This window comes from Cyclopterus lumpus, chromosome 13, assembly GCF_009769545.1.
Source record: "Cyclopterus lumpus isolate fCycLum1 chromosome 13, fCycLum1.pri, whole genome shotgun sequence".
Taxonomy (NCBI): domain Eukaryota; kingdom Metazoa; phylum Chordata; class Actinopteri; order Perciformes; family Cyclopteridae; genus Cyclopterus; species Cyclopterus lumpus.
In genome coordinates this window covers 8,451,636-8,463,240 of record NC_046978.1, presented here as the reverse complement: position 1 = coordinate 8,463,240, position 11,605 = coordinate 8,451,636, and the positions used below count along the sequence as shown (strand labels likewise).

Genomic DNA, 11,605 nt, shown 5'->3' with positions numbered 1-11,605 from the left:
TAAGTGTATATTCCTTTAGCATACAGACCAAAACGTATACAGACTACATGTATTATAAACTAAAGAGAGGTGCAAATGTATATTTGATGGTGAAACGCATGAATCAAAGTTCAGAGCACCGCCATAATTTAAATTACATGCATTAAAAAACTATAGACAGGAGAATCTGTTTGAAATACAACACATTACAAACAGAAATATAGAATATGAATGGAATAAAATAGTATGAACTCTTGTTTTAGCTGTAAGGGATGTAAGTACAAGATGAGTTAATACTTATTGTTTTGTTGTCACTGTAGCAATTATTTCAGTTGAAACGTTGTATTTTAGTGTGTGGCTCAAGATTATTTCCATCACAATGCAACAATTTGAATTGAGTGATAAAGCACTCGGCATCACATGGGTCCTGCGAAATTCTACAGTTATCACTTCTATTGAACGCAGCACGGTGACGCAGACGGAGGGAGTGGAACTCGTTGAACACATTACTGTCTCTGTGTTGCGTTCAAGAGTACCTAGCTGACTGCTGGAGCGGACCTCTTCTGCCAGAGTCTGTGTCCCTCTCCTTCTTATTGTTGAGAGGGCTTTGCATTTTAAGGAGCTTGTCGCTGCCCCGGCTGTGATGGACCGCTGGAGGGGCCGAGTGGCTCTCGTGACCGGAGCGTCGGTCGGGATTGGTGCGGCCATCGCTGAGGAGTTGGTCCGGTGCGGTATGAAGGTGGTGGGCTGTGCCAGGGACGTCAAAAAGATACAGGTTTGCTCCGAGTTTAAAAGTTAATATCTGCACTTTTGTTAGGGATTTATTTGATGTGAGTAACAGTCCACCTGGGACAAGAAGTACAAACCTACGTGACACTATCAGAGAAGCCAGAGTTATGGTAACTAACCCACAGGTGTTTGAAAGTGAACCTATGTCGTAGATAAGTGACAATGCACTCAATGTAGTTAATGCCTTTTTTTTGCTGTAACTTAACACCATCTATTTGTTAATAAAAACCTGTTTGTAGGCTGCAAAAAAACACACATAAAACTCAACTCGGATTGCCCACATGTATGTAAGTTAATGTGTATCGTAATCACGACACGACAAAACAGGAACTCAGGAGGAAGGTAATACATCATCCATGAATCAATATAGACAATATAGTACAGGATTTACCTCCAGTGTTTTATATCTAGTTATATTTAATATATAAGAAAACACAGAACATACCATAACTTGAATGAGTGCAGATACAAATAACTACCCGTCACCTTGTCCATTAATTTACATACAGGATGCATTTCTTTCAGATGTATTATGTGTTGTGTGTTTTTTTTTTTACAATATTCTTCAATAAGACAAAATAAAACCAACGATTGACCGATGGCTGGCCTGTGTGAACAACTGAAAAAAAGGAGATTATGAAGTTGATTGTCTGACGTCTTTTTTATGCTTCATTTCAGAACCTGGCAGCTGAGTGTCAACGTGCCGGCCACAGTGGTGTGCTGGTGCCTTTCAAGTGTGACTTGAACCATGAGGAGGAGATTCTGTCCATGTTTGCTGCCATCAAAGAGCAGCACAACGGGGTGGATGTGTGCATCAACAACGCTGGCTTGGCTCACCCAGAGTCTCTGTTAAATGGGGAAACCAGTGGCTGGAAGAACATGCTGGATGTAAGAATGCAAATGTTTTTTTTATTTAGGAATTTAATATAATGCTTATAATTAAATAAATGTGTTTACACTACTACATATTTTTTGTTGTTGCTGCATTTGTTTCCGGGTCTTGTTATTGTGCATGCTGTCTCACTGTCTCATTGTTATGGCTTCGTGAGACAATTCAATAGCATGGAGCCATCATTCATTTTATTTGCTAATATGACTACTATAACTATTTGAACATAATTATAGTGAGACATTACTTAGATCAGTGCATCTTCAGCTTATCAGATACATAAACCTCTAAACCAAACAAATCCCACACAACCAGAACACACAGCAAATGTTGATGGAAAGGAAGTCCAGTCTCAACTAAAATAAGGATAATGTCTCCTACATCTGACTAATATCTAAGTGTAAAGTGGCATAATTGCAGTTTCTGTGTAATCAATGATTAAATTACTTTTCCATGGATGAAGGAACATTCTGTTACCACTGAAGTCTATTTTTCTCACTGTCAGATTCATTCCATTATGCACTCCATTATCTGGAAGATAATATCTTTACTTTTTCTTGCAGGTGAACGTTCTTGCATTGTGTATTTGCACCCGTGAAGCATATCAGTCAATGAAGGAAAGAAATGTTGACGATGGGCACATCATAAACATAAACAGGTACACCTTGTGAGGGACAGTTCTGTTGATTTAATTTCACTTCCTTTCACCCAGATATCTGTTTCTTTGATGCTTTAAATATTATCATCATCACCATTTAAATTTCAACAATGGCGATTTGCAACACTGCACGACTCAAACGCGGGCTGCAGCCAGAATTATTTTCATCATTGATAAATCTGCAGATTATTGATCTAATTTGCGAATGATCACTGGTCGGCATACTTGTGTGTGTGACCGTGCCAACGTCTTCAAAGCGTTTGTTTTAACGGTAAAAAAAACGATCAAGTAAGACAAAGAAAAGTTCCATACGCTGGAAATGTTTTGCTTGGAAAAAATGACACTATGATCGATTATCAAAGTAGTTTGATTATTTTTTCGTTGATAGACTTATTGATTAATTGACTGATTCTTTCAGCCCTAGACTTAATAATGTTTTGTTGCACACATTTTTCTCGCATCACTTAGTCAAACGTGTCTTTTTAAAGAACTGGCAATAACTTTTTTTAATGATTTTTCTCCATTCACTAGTGACTGAGACCATATCAATACACAAAGGTAAATGCTTGTGCCGACCTGGTAAATTGTTCCTCCATCTTCTACTGTTGCAGCATGGGTGGACATCGTGTAGTTAGCAATGCTGATGCACATTTCTACATCTCCACCAAGTACGCTGTGACAGCCCTGACGGAGGGCCTGAGACAGGAGCTGCGTGAGGCGAACACCCACATCAGAGCCACAGTAAAAAAATAAATAAGAAATATTGCTTTATACTCGATAAGAAAGTCTTTTGAGATTATCTCAAAGATGCAACAAGTCTGTTGTAAACTTTTGATATCAAGTACTAAGTAAATTGATCTTAATACTTTTTAAAGGAGTAATATATCAAAGGTAACTTATTACACTTTCTGAGTAACTTTCCCAACAATGCTCTTTTTGCAGTGCATTTCTCCCGGTATAGTGGAGACAGAATTCTTTTTGCGGCTCTACAACGATAATGCTGATAAAGCTGCTGATTTATTCTCTAAATCTAAGGTAAAGGTATCAATCCTACTTTCCCTGAGTATTCTTGATATAATTGTTAGCATATTATTTCACTTTTTACTTCTCTTACAGCCCTTGGAAGCTATAGATATTGCAAATTCTGTCACATACGTCCTCAGTGCACCTCCCCATGTGCAGGTATGTAATTTAATTTATATATTTTAGTGCTTTCTATAGTTTATTATCACTCACTTTTTCAACTTGTGCTTTTCTACTGTGGATATATCATCAGTGTACCCATAATGAGATATCGTTGATGTTGTTTTTCTCAGATTGGAGACATTCAGATGCGATCTGTGGAGCAGGTGTTGTAGTACGGCACCATGGGACCGCTGATTCAGTGTACTGACACATTCTTCATCTGACTGGTTTAAGACAATTAGTATTTCTGATCATGGAATAACTTTGACATTTTGTACTTTCCTTTTGTAAGTCTTTTAACTTACATAATAAAATGTCTGATTTGAAAATGAAATTTGTTGCACGTCGACTTTAATATCATACAGAAATAAATTATGTTTCATGAATTGTGGAGGTCCTTTCATACATTGTCGTATTCATTGAATGTGTTTATGTAACTCTGTAATGCTGTTCAATCTGTACACATGTCGTACAGATTGTAAAAGCCCTCTGAGGCAAATTTGTAATTTGTGATATTGGGCTATACAAAATAAACTGAATTGAATTGAATTGAATTGAATTGAATACAAGAACATATTGAGCAGGAGGCCTAAAAGTGTCAACCCAGAACAATGTTTTTAGCCTCTTCGTCCACAATATCAATAGATAAAGAGAAGATGATGGGATGATTAAATGCAAGAATTCGTTCACAGAAGATGTGATTGTATTCATTTTTAGCCCTGTTGGCAGCGTCACTGGTCTGTCAGTCCTCCACTTTGGTCCGCATGGAAATATCTCCGTGTGTCCTGCTGAAAGATACATCTTTCATCACTTTCTGTGTTTCTGCCTGTGGAGAGCTACCAGGGAGGTTCCTGCTCAGCTTCCAGTCCGGAGGAAAGCCAGAGTCAGCTGGGGATTGCCAACCACCACCACCCACCGTCTTTCTGATGTTAATGAACATCACAGAGCCTGCAGTTGTATATGGACACAAATGTTGGCCGAACACTTGGCTCGATGTTTTGTGACCAGGCTGAAGCTGCACAAACCCAAACAGAAAATGTCTGTCAGAGAAATGCGGGCTATAGTCTTTGCCAATGTCACCTGCCAGAAATACAATAATGATTTGTTATAGAAGCAGAAAAAAGAAGCTGAGTTGTCTAGAATTGTCAAGGTTTTTCTTTATGTTCTACTTTTGAGTGAGACCCCTCAATGAAGATGTCCTATACTACACTATTTTTGTGTGTGTTTTGGGATGATTTTAATGTACAGATCCTGATCCTGTAATTTAATGCAGCAATGATAGTTGTTTCTTTTAGTTTGATTGAACATCAGCAGAGCAACATTATATTGTTTTACCCGTCTTTAATCCTTTGAAGATGTAAAACAGTACAATAGGACAGGATTATTGATTTAATCTGAAAGGTGTTTTATTGATGCTCCCGGGCCCTGCTTTGTTCTTATTCTGTAGCTCACCTTGGATTTTTATTAATTTAAATGCTTTATATATATTCTTTGTAACTGCAAAGCACTGTTCTATACATTATTCCCCATACTATGGATTGTATATCACTCCCAATACATCTTGTATGTTTCAAAGCCATTTCCACAGTAAAAGCCAAAGGTCAAAGCCACAACATGACCTCTGCTCGGTGAGCATCCAACCAATGCCAAAGAGGCATCAGCTCAGCTGCTATGGCATACAGTGGGTTCAGGAAATGTTTATTCTGTAGAGCTCAATGATTTCAACTTTAAACATTGTGTTTTTTTTCTGTTCTGTGAACAGATGTCCACCAACGCTGGTTGCTTCTTCCAGTATGACATTAAGATATTCATACTGTGCATCAAAACCCCACCGCTGCACATCTTCCTGTTTCAACCCACAGTCACAGTTATTTCATAGAAAGTCTGTACTGCTATGAAATAAATGCTTTTAATATATATGTTAAAGTAAGATTTTCTTTCGTAATATTAGCTCAACGCTATATTTTGCTCCATGATGTAGAAAGTTATCCAGCCAGTCTTATGTGTCCCTCTGCAACTTGTCTAGGTTTCTTTAGTGGTACAGAGTCCATATCACACTGTGCTGGCATGTTTTCATGGCCGTTCAGTGCCTCAGATCTCAATGTATATCGAGATCAGATTCTTAAATCAGCTATAATCAATAGTTGTATAACACATTGGTTCAGGGTTTCATCTCTCATGTAAATTAAAGTTGTGTATGTGTAAGCTTCAGGGCAGAGCTAATAATAATAATATTATCTGGTATTTTCCAAAGCATCAAACATGAGGCCAACATATATTAATCTTGCAGATGAAATTTGTCTCCCCTCCCTGTGAAAAACGGTCTTATCACAGATCCAACTGTGTTAGTCATTCTGCCATTTCAGCTTATGATTGTGTCTGAATGCCAAGCTCCTTTTGAAGGCTTGGGTCTCTTCCAATAAATCTCAGCTGCATGAAAGTCTGCATTGTTACATCGTTTCACACTGTTTGCAAGATTCACACAAGAACTTCTGATGTTGTAAAATACATGTGAAAATGTTTTCTCCGCAGTGCATTTTACTGTATGTAGCAGATGTGATGGAGACCTGATCTGGACATCTCAGCCTTTTCAAAGCAGAAACGTTTGTTTTATGCAAGCATGTGAGAATCAGCTGACCTTTTCATCTGTGTGGAGAATGTGACCCTGACTTAAACCAAACAGGAGGGGGGGGGGGAACTCTAGGAACATAATCCCCTTGAAACAAAAGAGCACAGTGCATGAAATTGCAGTTTTTTCTAGGCATGGTTTCTGAGTATGCAGTGTGGAAAGATACGTATAGCAGTTTAAGCAGGTTAGAGTTAAGCCTCAAATTTCCAGCTTTCATTAAATACTTCCAGTTGAGATAACAAGAGAGTGTACACACACAATTATTTGTTTGTGTTTTATATTTATCTAGCTAGCGAGCTTTATCTTCTCATAATGTCGTCCTATTTTACCATTAATTACAAGTTGCTGTTTGCTGTTGTTTTTCTTATATTTAGCAGACACAAGTTGTAACAATCTACTCATCTAAATCTCAGCTAAAAAATGATTAAGCATATAACCCAAAATGAAAAACATGCTACAGTTGTTTATTTTGTTTATTCCAACACTAGATAAAAACATAGGCACTGGTAGATATATTCACATAGACTAATCATTCGTAAATTATATTATCGACATGCAGAAAACAATATTACAAAACATGATTCTCACATTACAATCAAACATGATTTTTTTATCCATTTCTGTGTTAAATGTTGAAGCAGAAATGATTATACTGTAAATATTTTGATGTAGGAGCGAGTCTAGCCAGCTAAGTTTTCTTTCAGCCTATCCTGCCTCACCCCATGGCTCACTGTTGTCTCACAGACAGTGCTGCTTTCCTCCTCTTCTTCCTGGTGAATTGAGCGTTTGCTCTCTCAATTGATACCTGAATCGGACTCATGACGGGAGTTGCTGAGGTGGTCCCGCAGGATTTTTCCTTGATGTTTACATTGACCTCTCCAGTGGTGGCGACTTTGGGTGGCATGGATGTAAAAGTAATTGGTGTTTGTTCAGTTTGTTTCGGGATAGAAGCTCCGTCTCTGAGAGAAGCCGCAATGGCTTTCTTTCTTGGTTTTCTCTGCTGTCTGATTGTCTGCCTGTGTCGTTTTGTAATGATAGAAAGGGCTGCTGTGGTAGCTGTAAAAAGCCTCCATTCACTGTGACTGTCTGTTTCTCCTGCAGAAGTGGTTGCAGGGCTGTTCAGTGCATCGCGTTTCTCTTGAGTTGTAAGAATAGGAATCACACTTTCAGAGCCGTTGTGGAAAAGGGGATTTTCACTTGAAGGAGGCCAAACTGTTTTCCTCCTTCTGCTTTTCAACCCTTTTGGCTTTTGCCTTTTCAAAACACTGATGTTCATAGCGTCCATCCTGTGTGACACCTTCCGCTCTGGGATGGGCACCAATGGTACGGTGGGAGCCCTGCTGAGTGGGATTACTTTCAGATTGCCCACGGAGGAATTTTCATGGGCAGAGGCAACAATGGAAGAAGCGGAGCTGAGTTTCCTCCTTTTTTTCCTCCCCTCTCTGTCTCCTCTCTCCTTTGACCTGTTCCTTTTGACTTTGGGGATTATAATGGGGGTACTGGCAGGGCTGACAACAGGGCTTTGTTGTTCCGGCTGTGCTGTTGGGGTTTTGGTGATGATGGTGGGGGGAAAATCAGGTTTTAAGTTGTCTGTTGTGTTCGTTTCGAGCTCTGCAGAAGGAGGAAGAGTGATTTTCTTGCTCTTTTTTCTCCTTTCCTTTCTGAGCCTTCTGATGTGTCCTTCATGTGGACTAACAGTCCTCATGGTTGTTGGCGTAGACTCTGCTGGTTTCATCTGCACTGTTGAGGGTGACATAATGGAAACGGTCTCCTTATCTATCGCTGGTTCATCTTTCATGACTTCATTTAGGGGCTCGTCTTTTCCTGCGAGCTTATATTCACCGTCATCGACTATGTTTGTGTTTCTAGTTGACTCCTCGTGTTTGTGTGACTCACCAATGAAGTTACTTAGATTGATGACTTCTTCTGCTTTGCTGCCAGAGGGCGAAACTGCAGCACCTTCCTCTGCTTTCTGCTTTCTCTTCCTCCCCTGTCCCTTTCCCTTTCCTTTTGGCTTTTTGGTGGTTTTCTTCTTCTTCCCTGTGTTCTTCCTCTTCTTCTTCTTCTCTGAGCTTTGCGTCTCACCTTTTTTGGAGTCGGTGGTGGAGCTTTGAGAGGTGGAGACAGTGGCAAGGACCTTGATGAAGTCCTCGGCAGCGGTGACAACGTTTCTGAGAGAAGGTTCTTCAGGGCCAGACATTGTTGTACTCTCCGGTTTCTCTTCCTGGCTCTTCTTGGAGTCTTCCTTCTTGGCCGGAGCCACCGTCAGCTCATCAATAATGTCGATACCGCCAAAGTCGTACGGGACCGCCTCTTTCAGCACAGCAATGGGAAACTTCTCATAACGTTTACACCTACGAGAGAACGAACGGAGGGGAGGTTTGTGTGTGCAGTGAGTTGAGAAAGTAATACAGTACAGTATGTTGCAAATCTACTTTTTAGTGTTTTTTTAAAAGAGTGCACTGATACTTACAGGCCGTACCAGTGCCGCTCTGCACACTGATCTTCATAAGCAAACTCAAAGCAAGGCACACCAATGACATTGAAGAACGCTTGACCGACTACCCTGGAAGATGTGTCGTTGACTTTCCGAAGGCAACCTTTCAATCTAAAGAGAGAACAAAAAGTCAGGCTCAACTTAGTTGTGTCTTCCTTCGACCTGCAGGAGCAGAGTAACTGCCCAAAAGGACGTAGACATGTTAGCTTAGTTTGACTTGTTGCCAAGAATATAATACAGTAGCTACAAAGCTGTACCAGACTTAGTTTAAAGTTATCCAAAAATGTTGCATTTCCAAATAAACACATTTTTTGTTGTCATATCCAGCCTCATAGTTATAATCATTGTAATATTGTTATGATATTATTGTCCTTATGTCCAACCGATTTTAACTTTATATTTGTATTTAAACACACACCTGCCTTTATTTTGGTCAAAAGCGGAAGTTCCCTATCGCTAAAACAATAGCCATTATTTTACAGTAAGACCTCGAATGAAGGCCGTATTTAAATAAATTGTGAACTTTAAAACTTCTGAGGTGATAGTCAATGTAAAATGTTAACTCATGTTTATGAGTTTCAGAGAACAACATTTGTCAGGAGAATTAAACAGCTGTTCATCGAAATGTTTCAAGTAATTTATAGTTTCATTCTTAAGCAGTTCTTTATGTTGATTGTGATTTTAAAAACCCAGCGGCAGATTCTTTCAAAGGATGATGCACAATGCATGATGTTTTTTATTCATTTGTTCTGTAACTTAATTTGTCATCGTGGTTATGATTTACTTACGTTTCATCACAGTCACAATGACAGATGGAGTGCCACTTGAAATTAGTGTGTCCATAATTGGAGGAGAAGGCGTGGATGACGTGAGGGCAGTGGTCATGGATTCGGCAGCAGCTGTCGGTCTCTGCAAATTCTCCTGCAACAAGGAGGTCACCATTATTATTAATAAACTCGTATAACACTTTTTGCGTGAATATATTGTCATACTACCCACCCAGCTGGCCATAATGATCAGCCATGTTTCCAGCTCCACACCATAGGGTCCCAGGATAAGTGAAGCCTCTCTTGGATCTTTTTAAAACCTCGTCCCGCACCGCAGAGTCATCACTGCCACCCCCCCTCACATTGCCTCTGCGCTCCGACCTCTCTTTAAACTCCCCGCACATCAGCTTGGCTTCATCCATGCGCGCAAAACGCGTCTCCAGCTGCCGCCCGGCTCTATGTTCTTTCAGTCCCAACCTGCACTCGTGCATGAACGACTTCACCTGTGTCTTGTTCGCTATGACGGAACAGTCCCCGAGCCTCCCGGCGGGGCTGACGACGGATCGCACCATCTCGGCTCCGTCTGACACCTGGTAGAGGAAGCTCTCCCGCACGGTTGACATTTTGGCACAAAAGGTGCCGTTGAGCATGGAGAACATCTCCTTGCTCTCCTTCTCTGCGTCCAAAGCGCGACTCAATAGGTCGCCCTTGACGAAGTTTCTGTCAAGATATGACAGAAAGACAAAGAAGACCGACCACATGATGCGGCACTTTCAGCACCATGCGTAACGGAGACAGCTCCTCGCGGTTTTCCGGCGCTCCCGAGCAGCTCTCTCACTTTTTAAGGCGAAGCACAAGTGGTGTGATTATCAACACGAGAAACAGCAACGCTGGGAGGAGTCAACCAAATTAACCTCTTCAGATTTCCATTTTACTAAGCCGCAGAGCGCATGTAATCTGAGCGTATACAGTATGTTACCCCACTGTATTTCAACGCGCAGTAGCAGAGGGTTAATGTGTGGGTGTGTATAGAGCACGAACCCCGAGCACCTTTCACTGCACAGAGTGATGACCGCGAGTTACCTCCCAACCCCCTCAGCTCAAACCCCCAGAAAGTGGAGATTTACTTTGGGAACACGCATGGAGGAGGTTCTAGTTTATCCCCCCGCTTTCCATGGTAACTGGCATGGGGTGATTGTGCCAACCAAGGAGATTGGACATCTTTCAAACGCCACAAAACAGGCACTGAATTGGTGATGACCTAAATCACAATGTAGGGACAAAACTCTTTCATTGTGGAATGTGGAGAAATGTTGGCTCGGTCACATGCCATCCACAATGACTGAGGGGCCTCAGCAGCCCGTAAGAGTCTCAGCTGATGGTTGGGTTCAGACATGTGTGAGTCTTGGTATTCTGAGTATCTGGCTCCCTATCAGCCGAATTATACCAGAATTAGTACTTCAAATTGCTTCTTGGTGATATTGTTTTTTACCCCCTATCTTCTTTGTTGTTATGTATCCCAAAAAATAGTATTTTTCTAATGGTATTTTATTATGATAACATTTGATAAACGATCTTGATCATTAAGCTACTGTTTTTTTAAATAATTTATCTCATTGGTCAAAACATATGCCCCTCTCAGTTTGCATTTGTATATAACACTTGATTTAGTTGTGGTTCCCTAATTTGTGGACCTTTGTTGCATTGTTTGAACATGTAAATGCAGCATTCTGGATTTGGCCCATTATGCATCATTATTGAGTATGTCCATAACTCAATAATGATAACATGTATTCATTCTTTCAAGTATGTATCAGCAGCTGTAGTGTTGTTGTTAGGAAATATGTTTCAAGCATGCTTATTAGTTTTGTAGATCTGTGTCTGACCTATGGTGGCTTATATACGTTTGAAATATCTTCTGACAAAAATTCTCACTAAAATCACATGAGTTCAGAAAACGATACACAGCAAATTCCTCTGCATCTCTGAACAAGTGACTGTTCCCAAAGAAAATACAAACCTATTGTCAGGTTGGATTTCTAATCAGCCGAGTGTTTTGTCACATGGCTGCTCTTACACAGCTCGAGAGGCGGAGATCCAGCCTACTCAAGGCACTGAAATCGGATTGTTAGAAGGCGGAGAGAAATGATGTAAAATCACCAGAGGCAACATTCGAGCAGATCTTGAGGGAGGGGTGTGTGGGAAGAATTAA

General features: G+C 40.5%; 2 protein-coding genes across 2 annotated transcripts; one reads left to right on the top strand and one right to left on the bottom strand.

Annotated features, from left to right (window-relative positions):
* The first annotated feature begins 472 nt into the window (after positions 1-472).
* Positions 473-3,881, top strand: LOC117741510 (dehydrogenase/reductase SDR family member 11-like). The gene is made up of 7 exons (XM_034548589.1): positions 473-754; positions 1,447-1,656; positions 2,221-2,315; positions 2,927-3,056; positions 3,258-3,350; positions 3,432-3,497; positions 3,632-3,881. Exons 1-7 carry the CDS (start codon positions 623-625, stop codon positions 3,671-3,673), a joined length of 768 nt encoding a protein of 255 aa, XP_034404480.1. The 5' UTR covers positions 473-622; the 3' UTR covers positions 3,674-3,881.
* A 2,704-nt stretch (positions 3,882-6,585) lies between these two features.
* On the bottom strand, positions 6,586-10,248 carry proca1 (protein interacting with cyclin A1). Its single transcript, XM_034549272.1, has 4 exons — positions 9,626-10,248; positions 9,415-9,547; positions 8,603-8,737; positions 6,586-8,483 (listed from the first exon to the last, which is right to left on the bottom strand). The coding sequence occupies exons 1-4, from the start codon at positions 10,152-10,154 to the stop codon at positions 6,857-6,859; spliced, it is 2,424 nt and encodes an 807-aa protein (XP_034405163.1). The 5' UTR covers positions 10,155-10,248; the 3' UTR covers positions 6,586-6,856.
* Between the last annotated feature and the right edge of the window lie 1,357 nt (positions 10,249-11,605).

Coding starts and splice junctions, on each gene's coding strand:
- proca1 (XM_034549272.1), bottom strand. CDS start 10,154: ATGTGGTCGGTCTTCTTTGTCTTTCTGTCATATCTTGACAGAAACTTC. Junction 9,548..9,625: donor TGATCATTATGGCCAGCTGG/GTGGGTAGTATG, acceptor TCCTTGTTGCAG/GAGAATTTGCAGAGACCGAC. Junction 8,484..8,602: donor GAGCGGCACTGGTACGGCCT/GTAAGTATCAGT, acceptor GTTCTCTCGTAG/GTGTAAACGTTATGAGAAGT.
- LOC117741510 (XM_034548589.1), top strand. CDS start 623: ATGGACCGCTGGAGGGGCCGAGTGGCTCTCGTGACCGGAGCGTCGGTC. Junction 3,057..3,257: donor ACACCCACATCAGAGCCACA/GTAAAAAAATAA, acceptor CTCTTTTTGCAG/TGCATTTCTCCCGGTATAGT. Junction 3,351..3,431: donor ATTTATTCTCTAAATCTAAG/GTAAAGGTATCA, acceptor CTTCTCTTACAG/CCCTTGGAAGCTATAGATAT.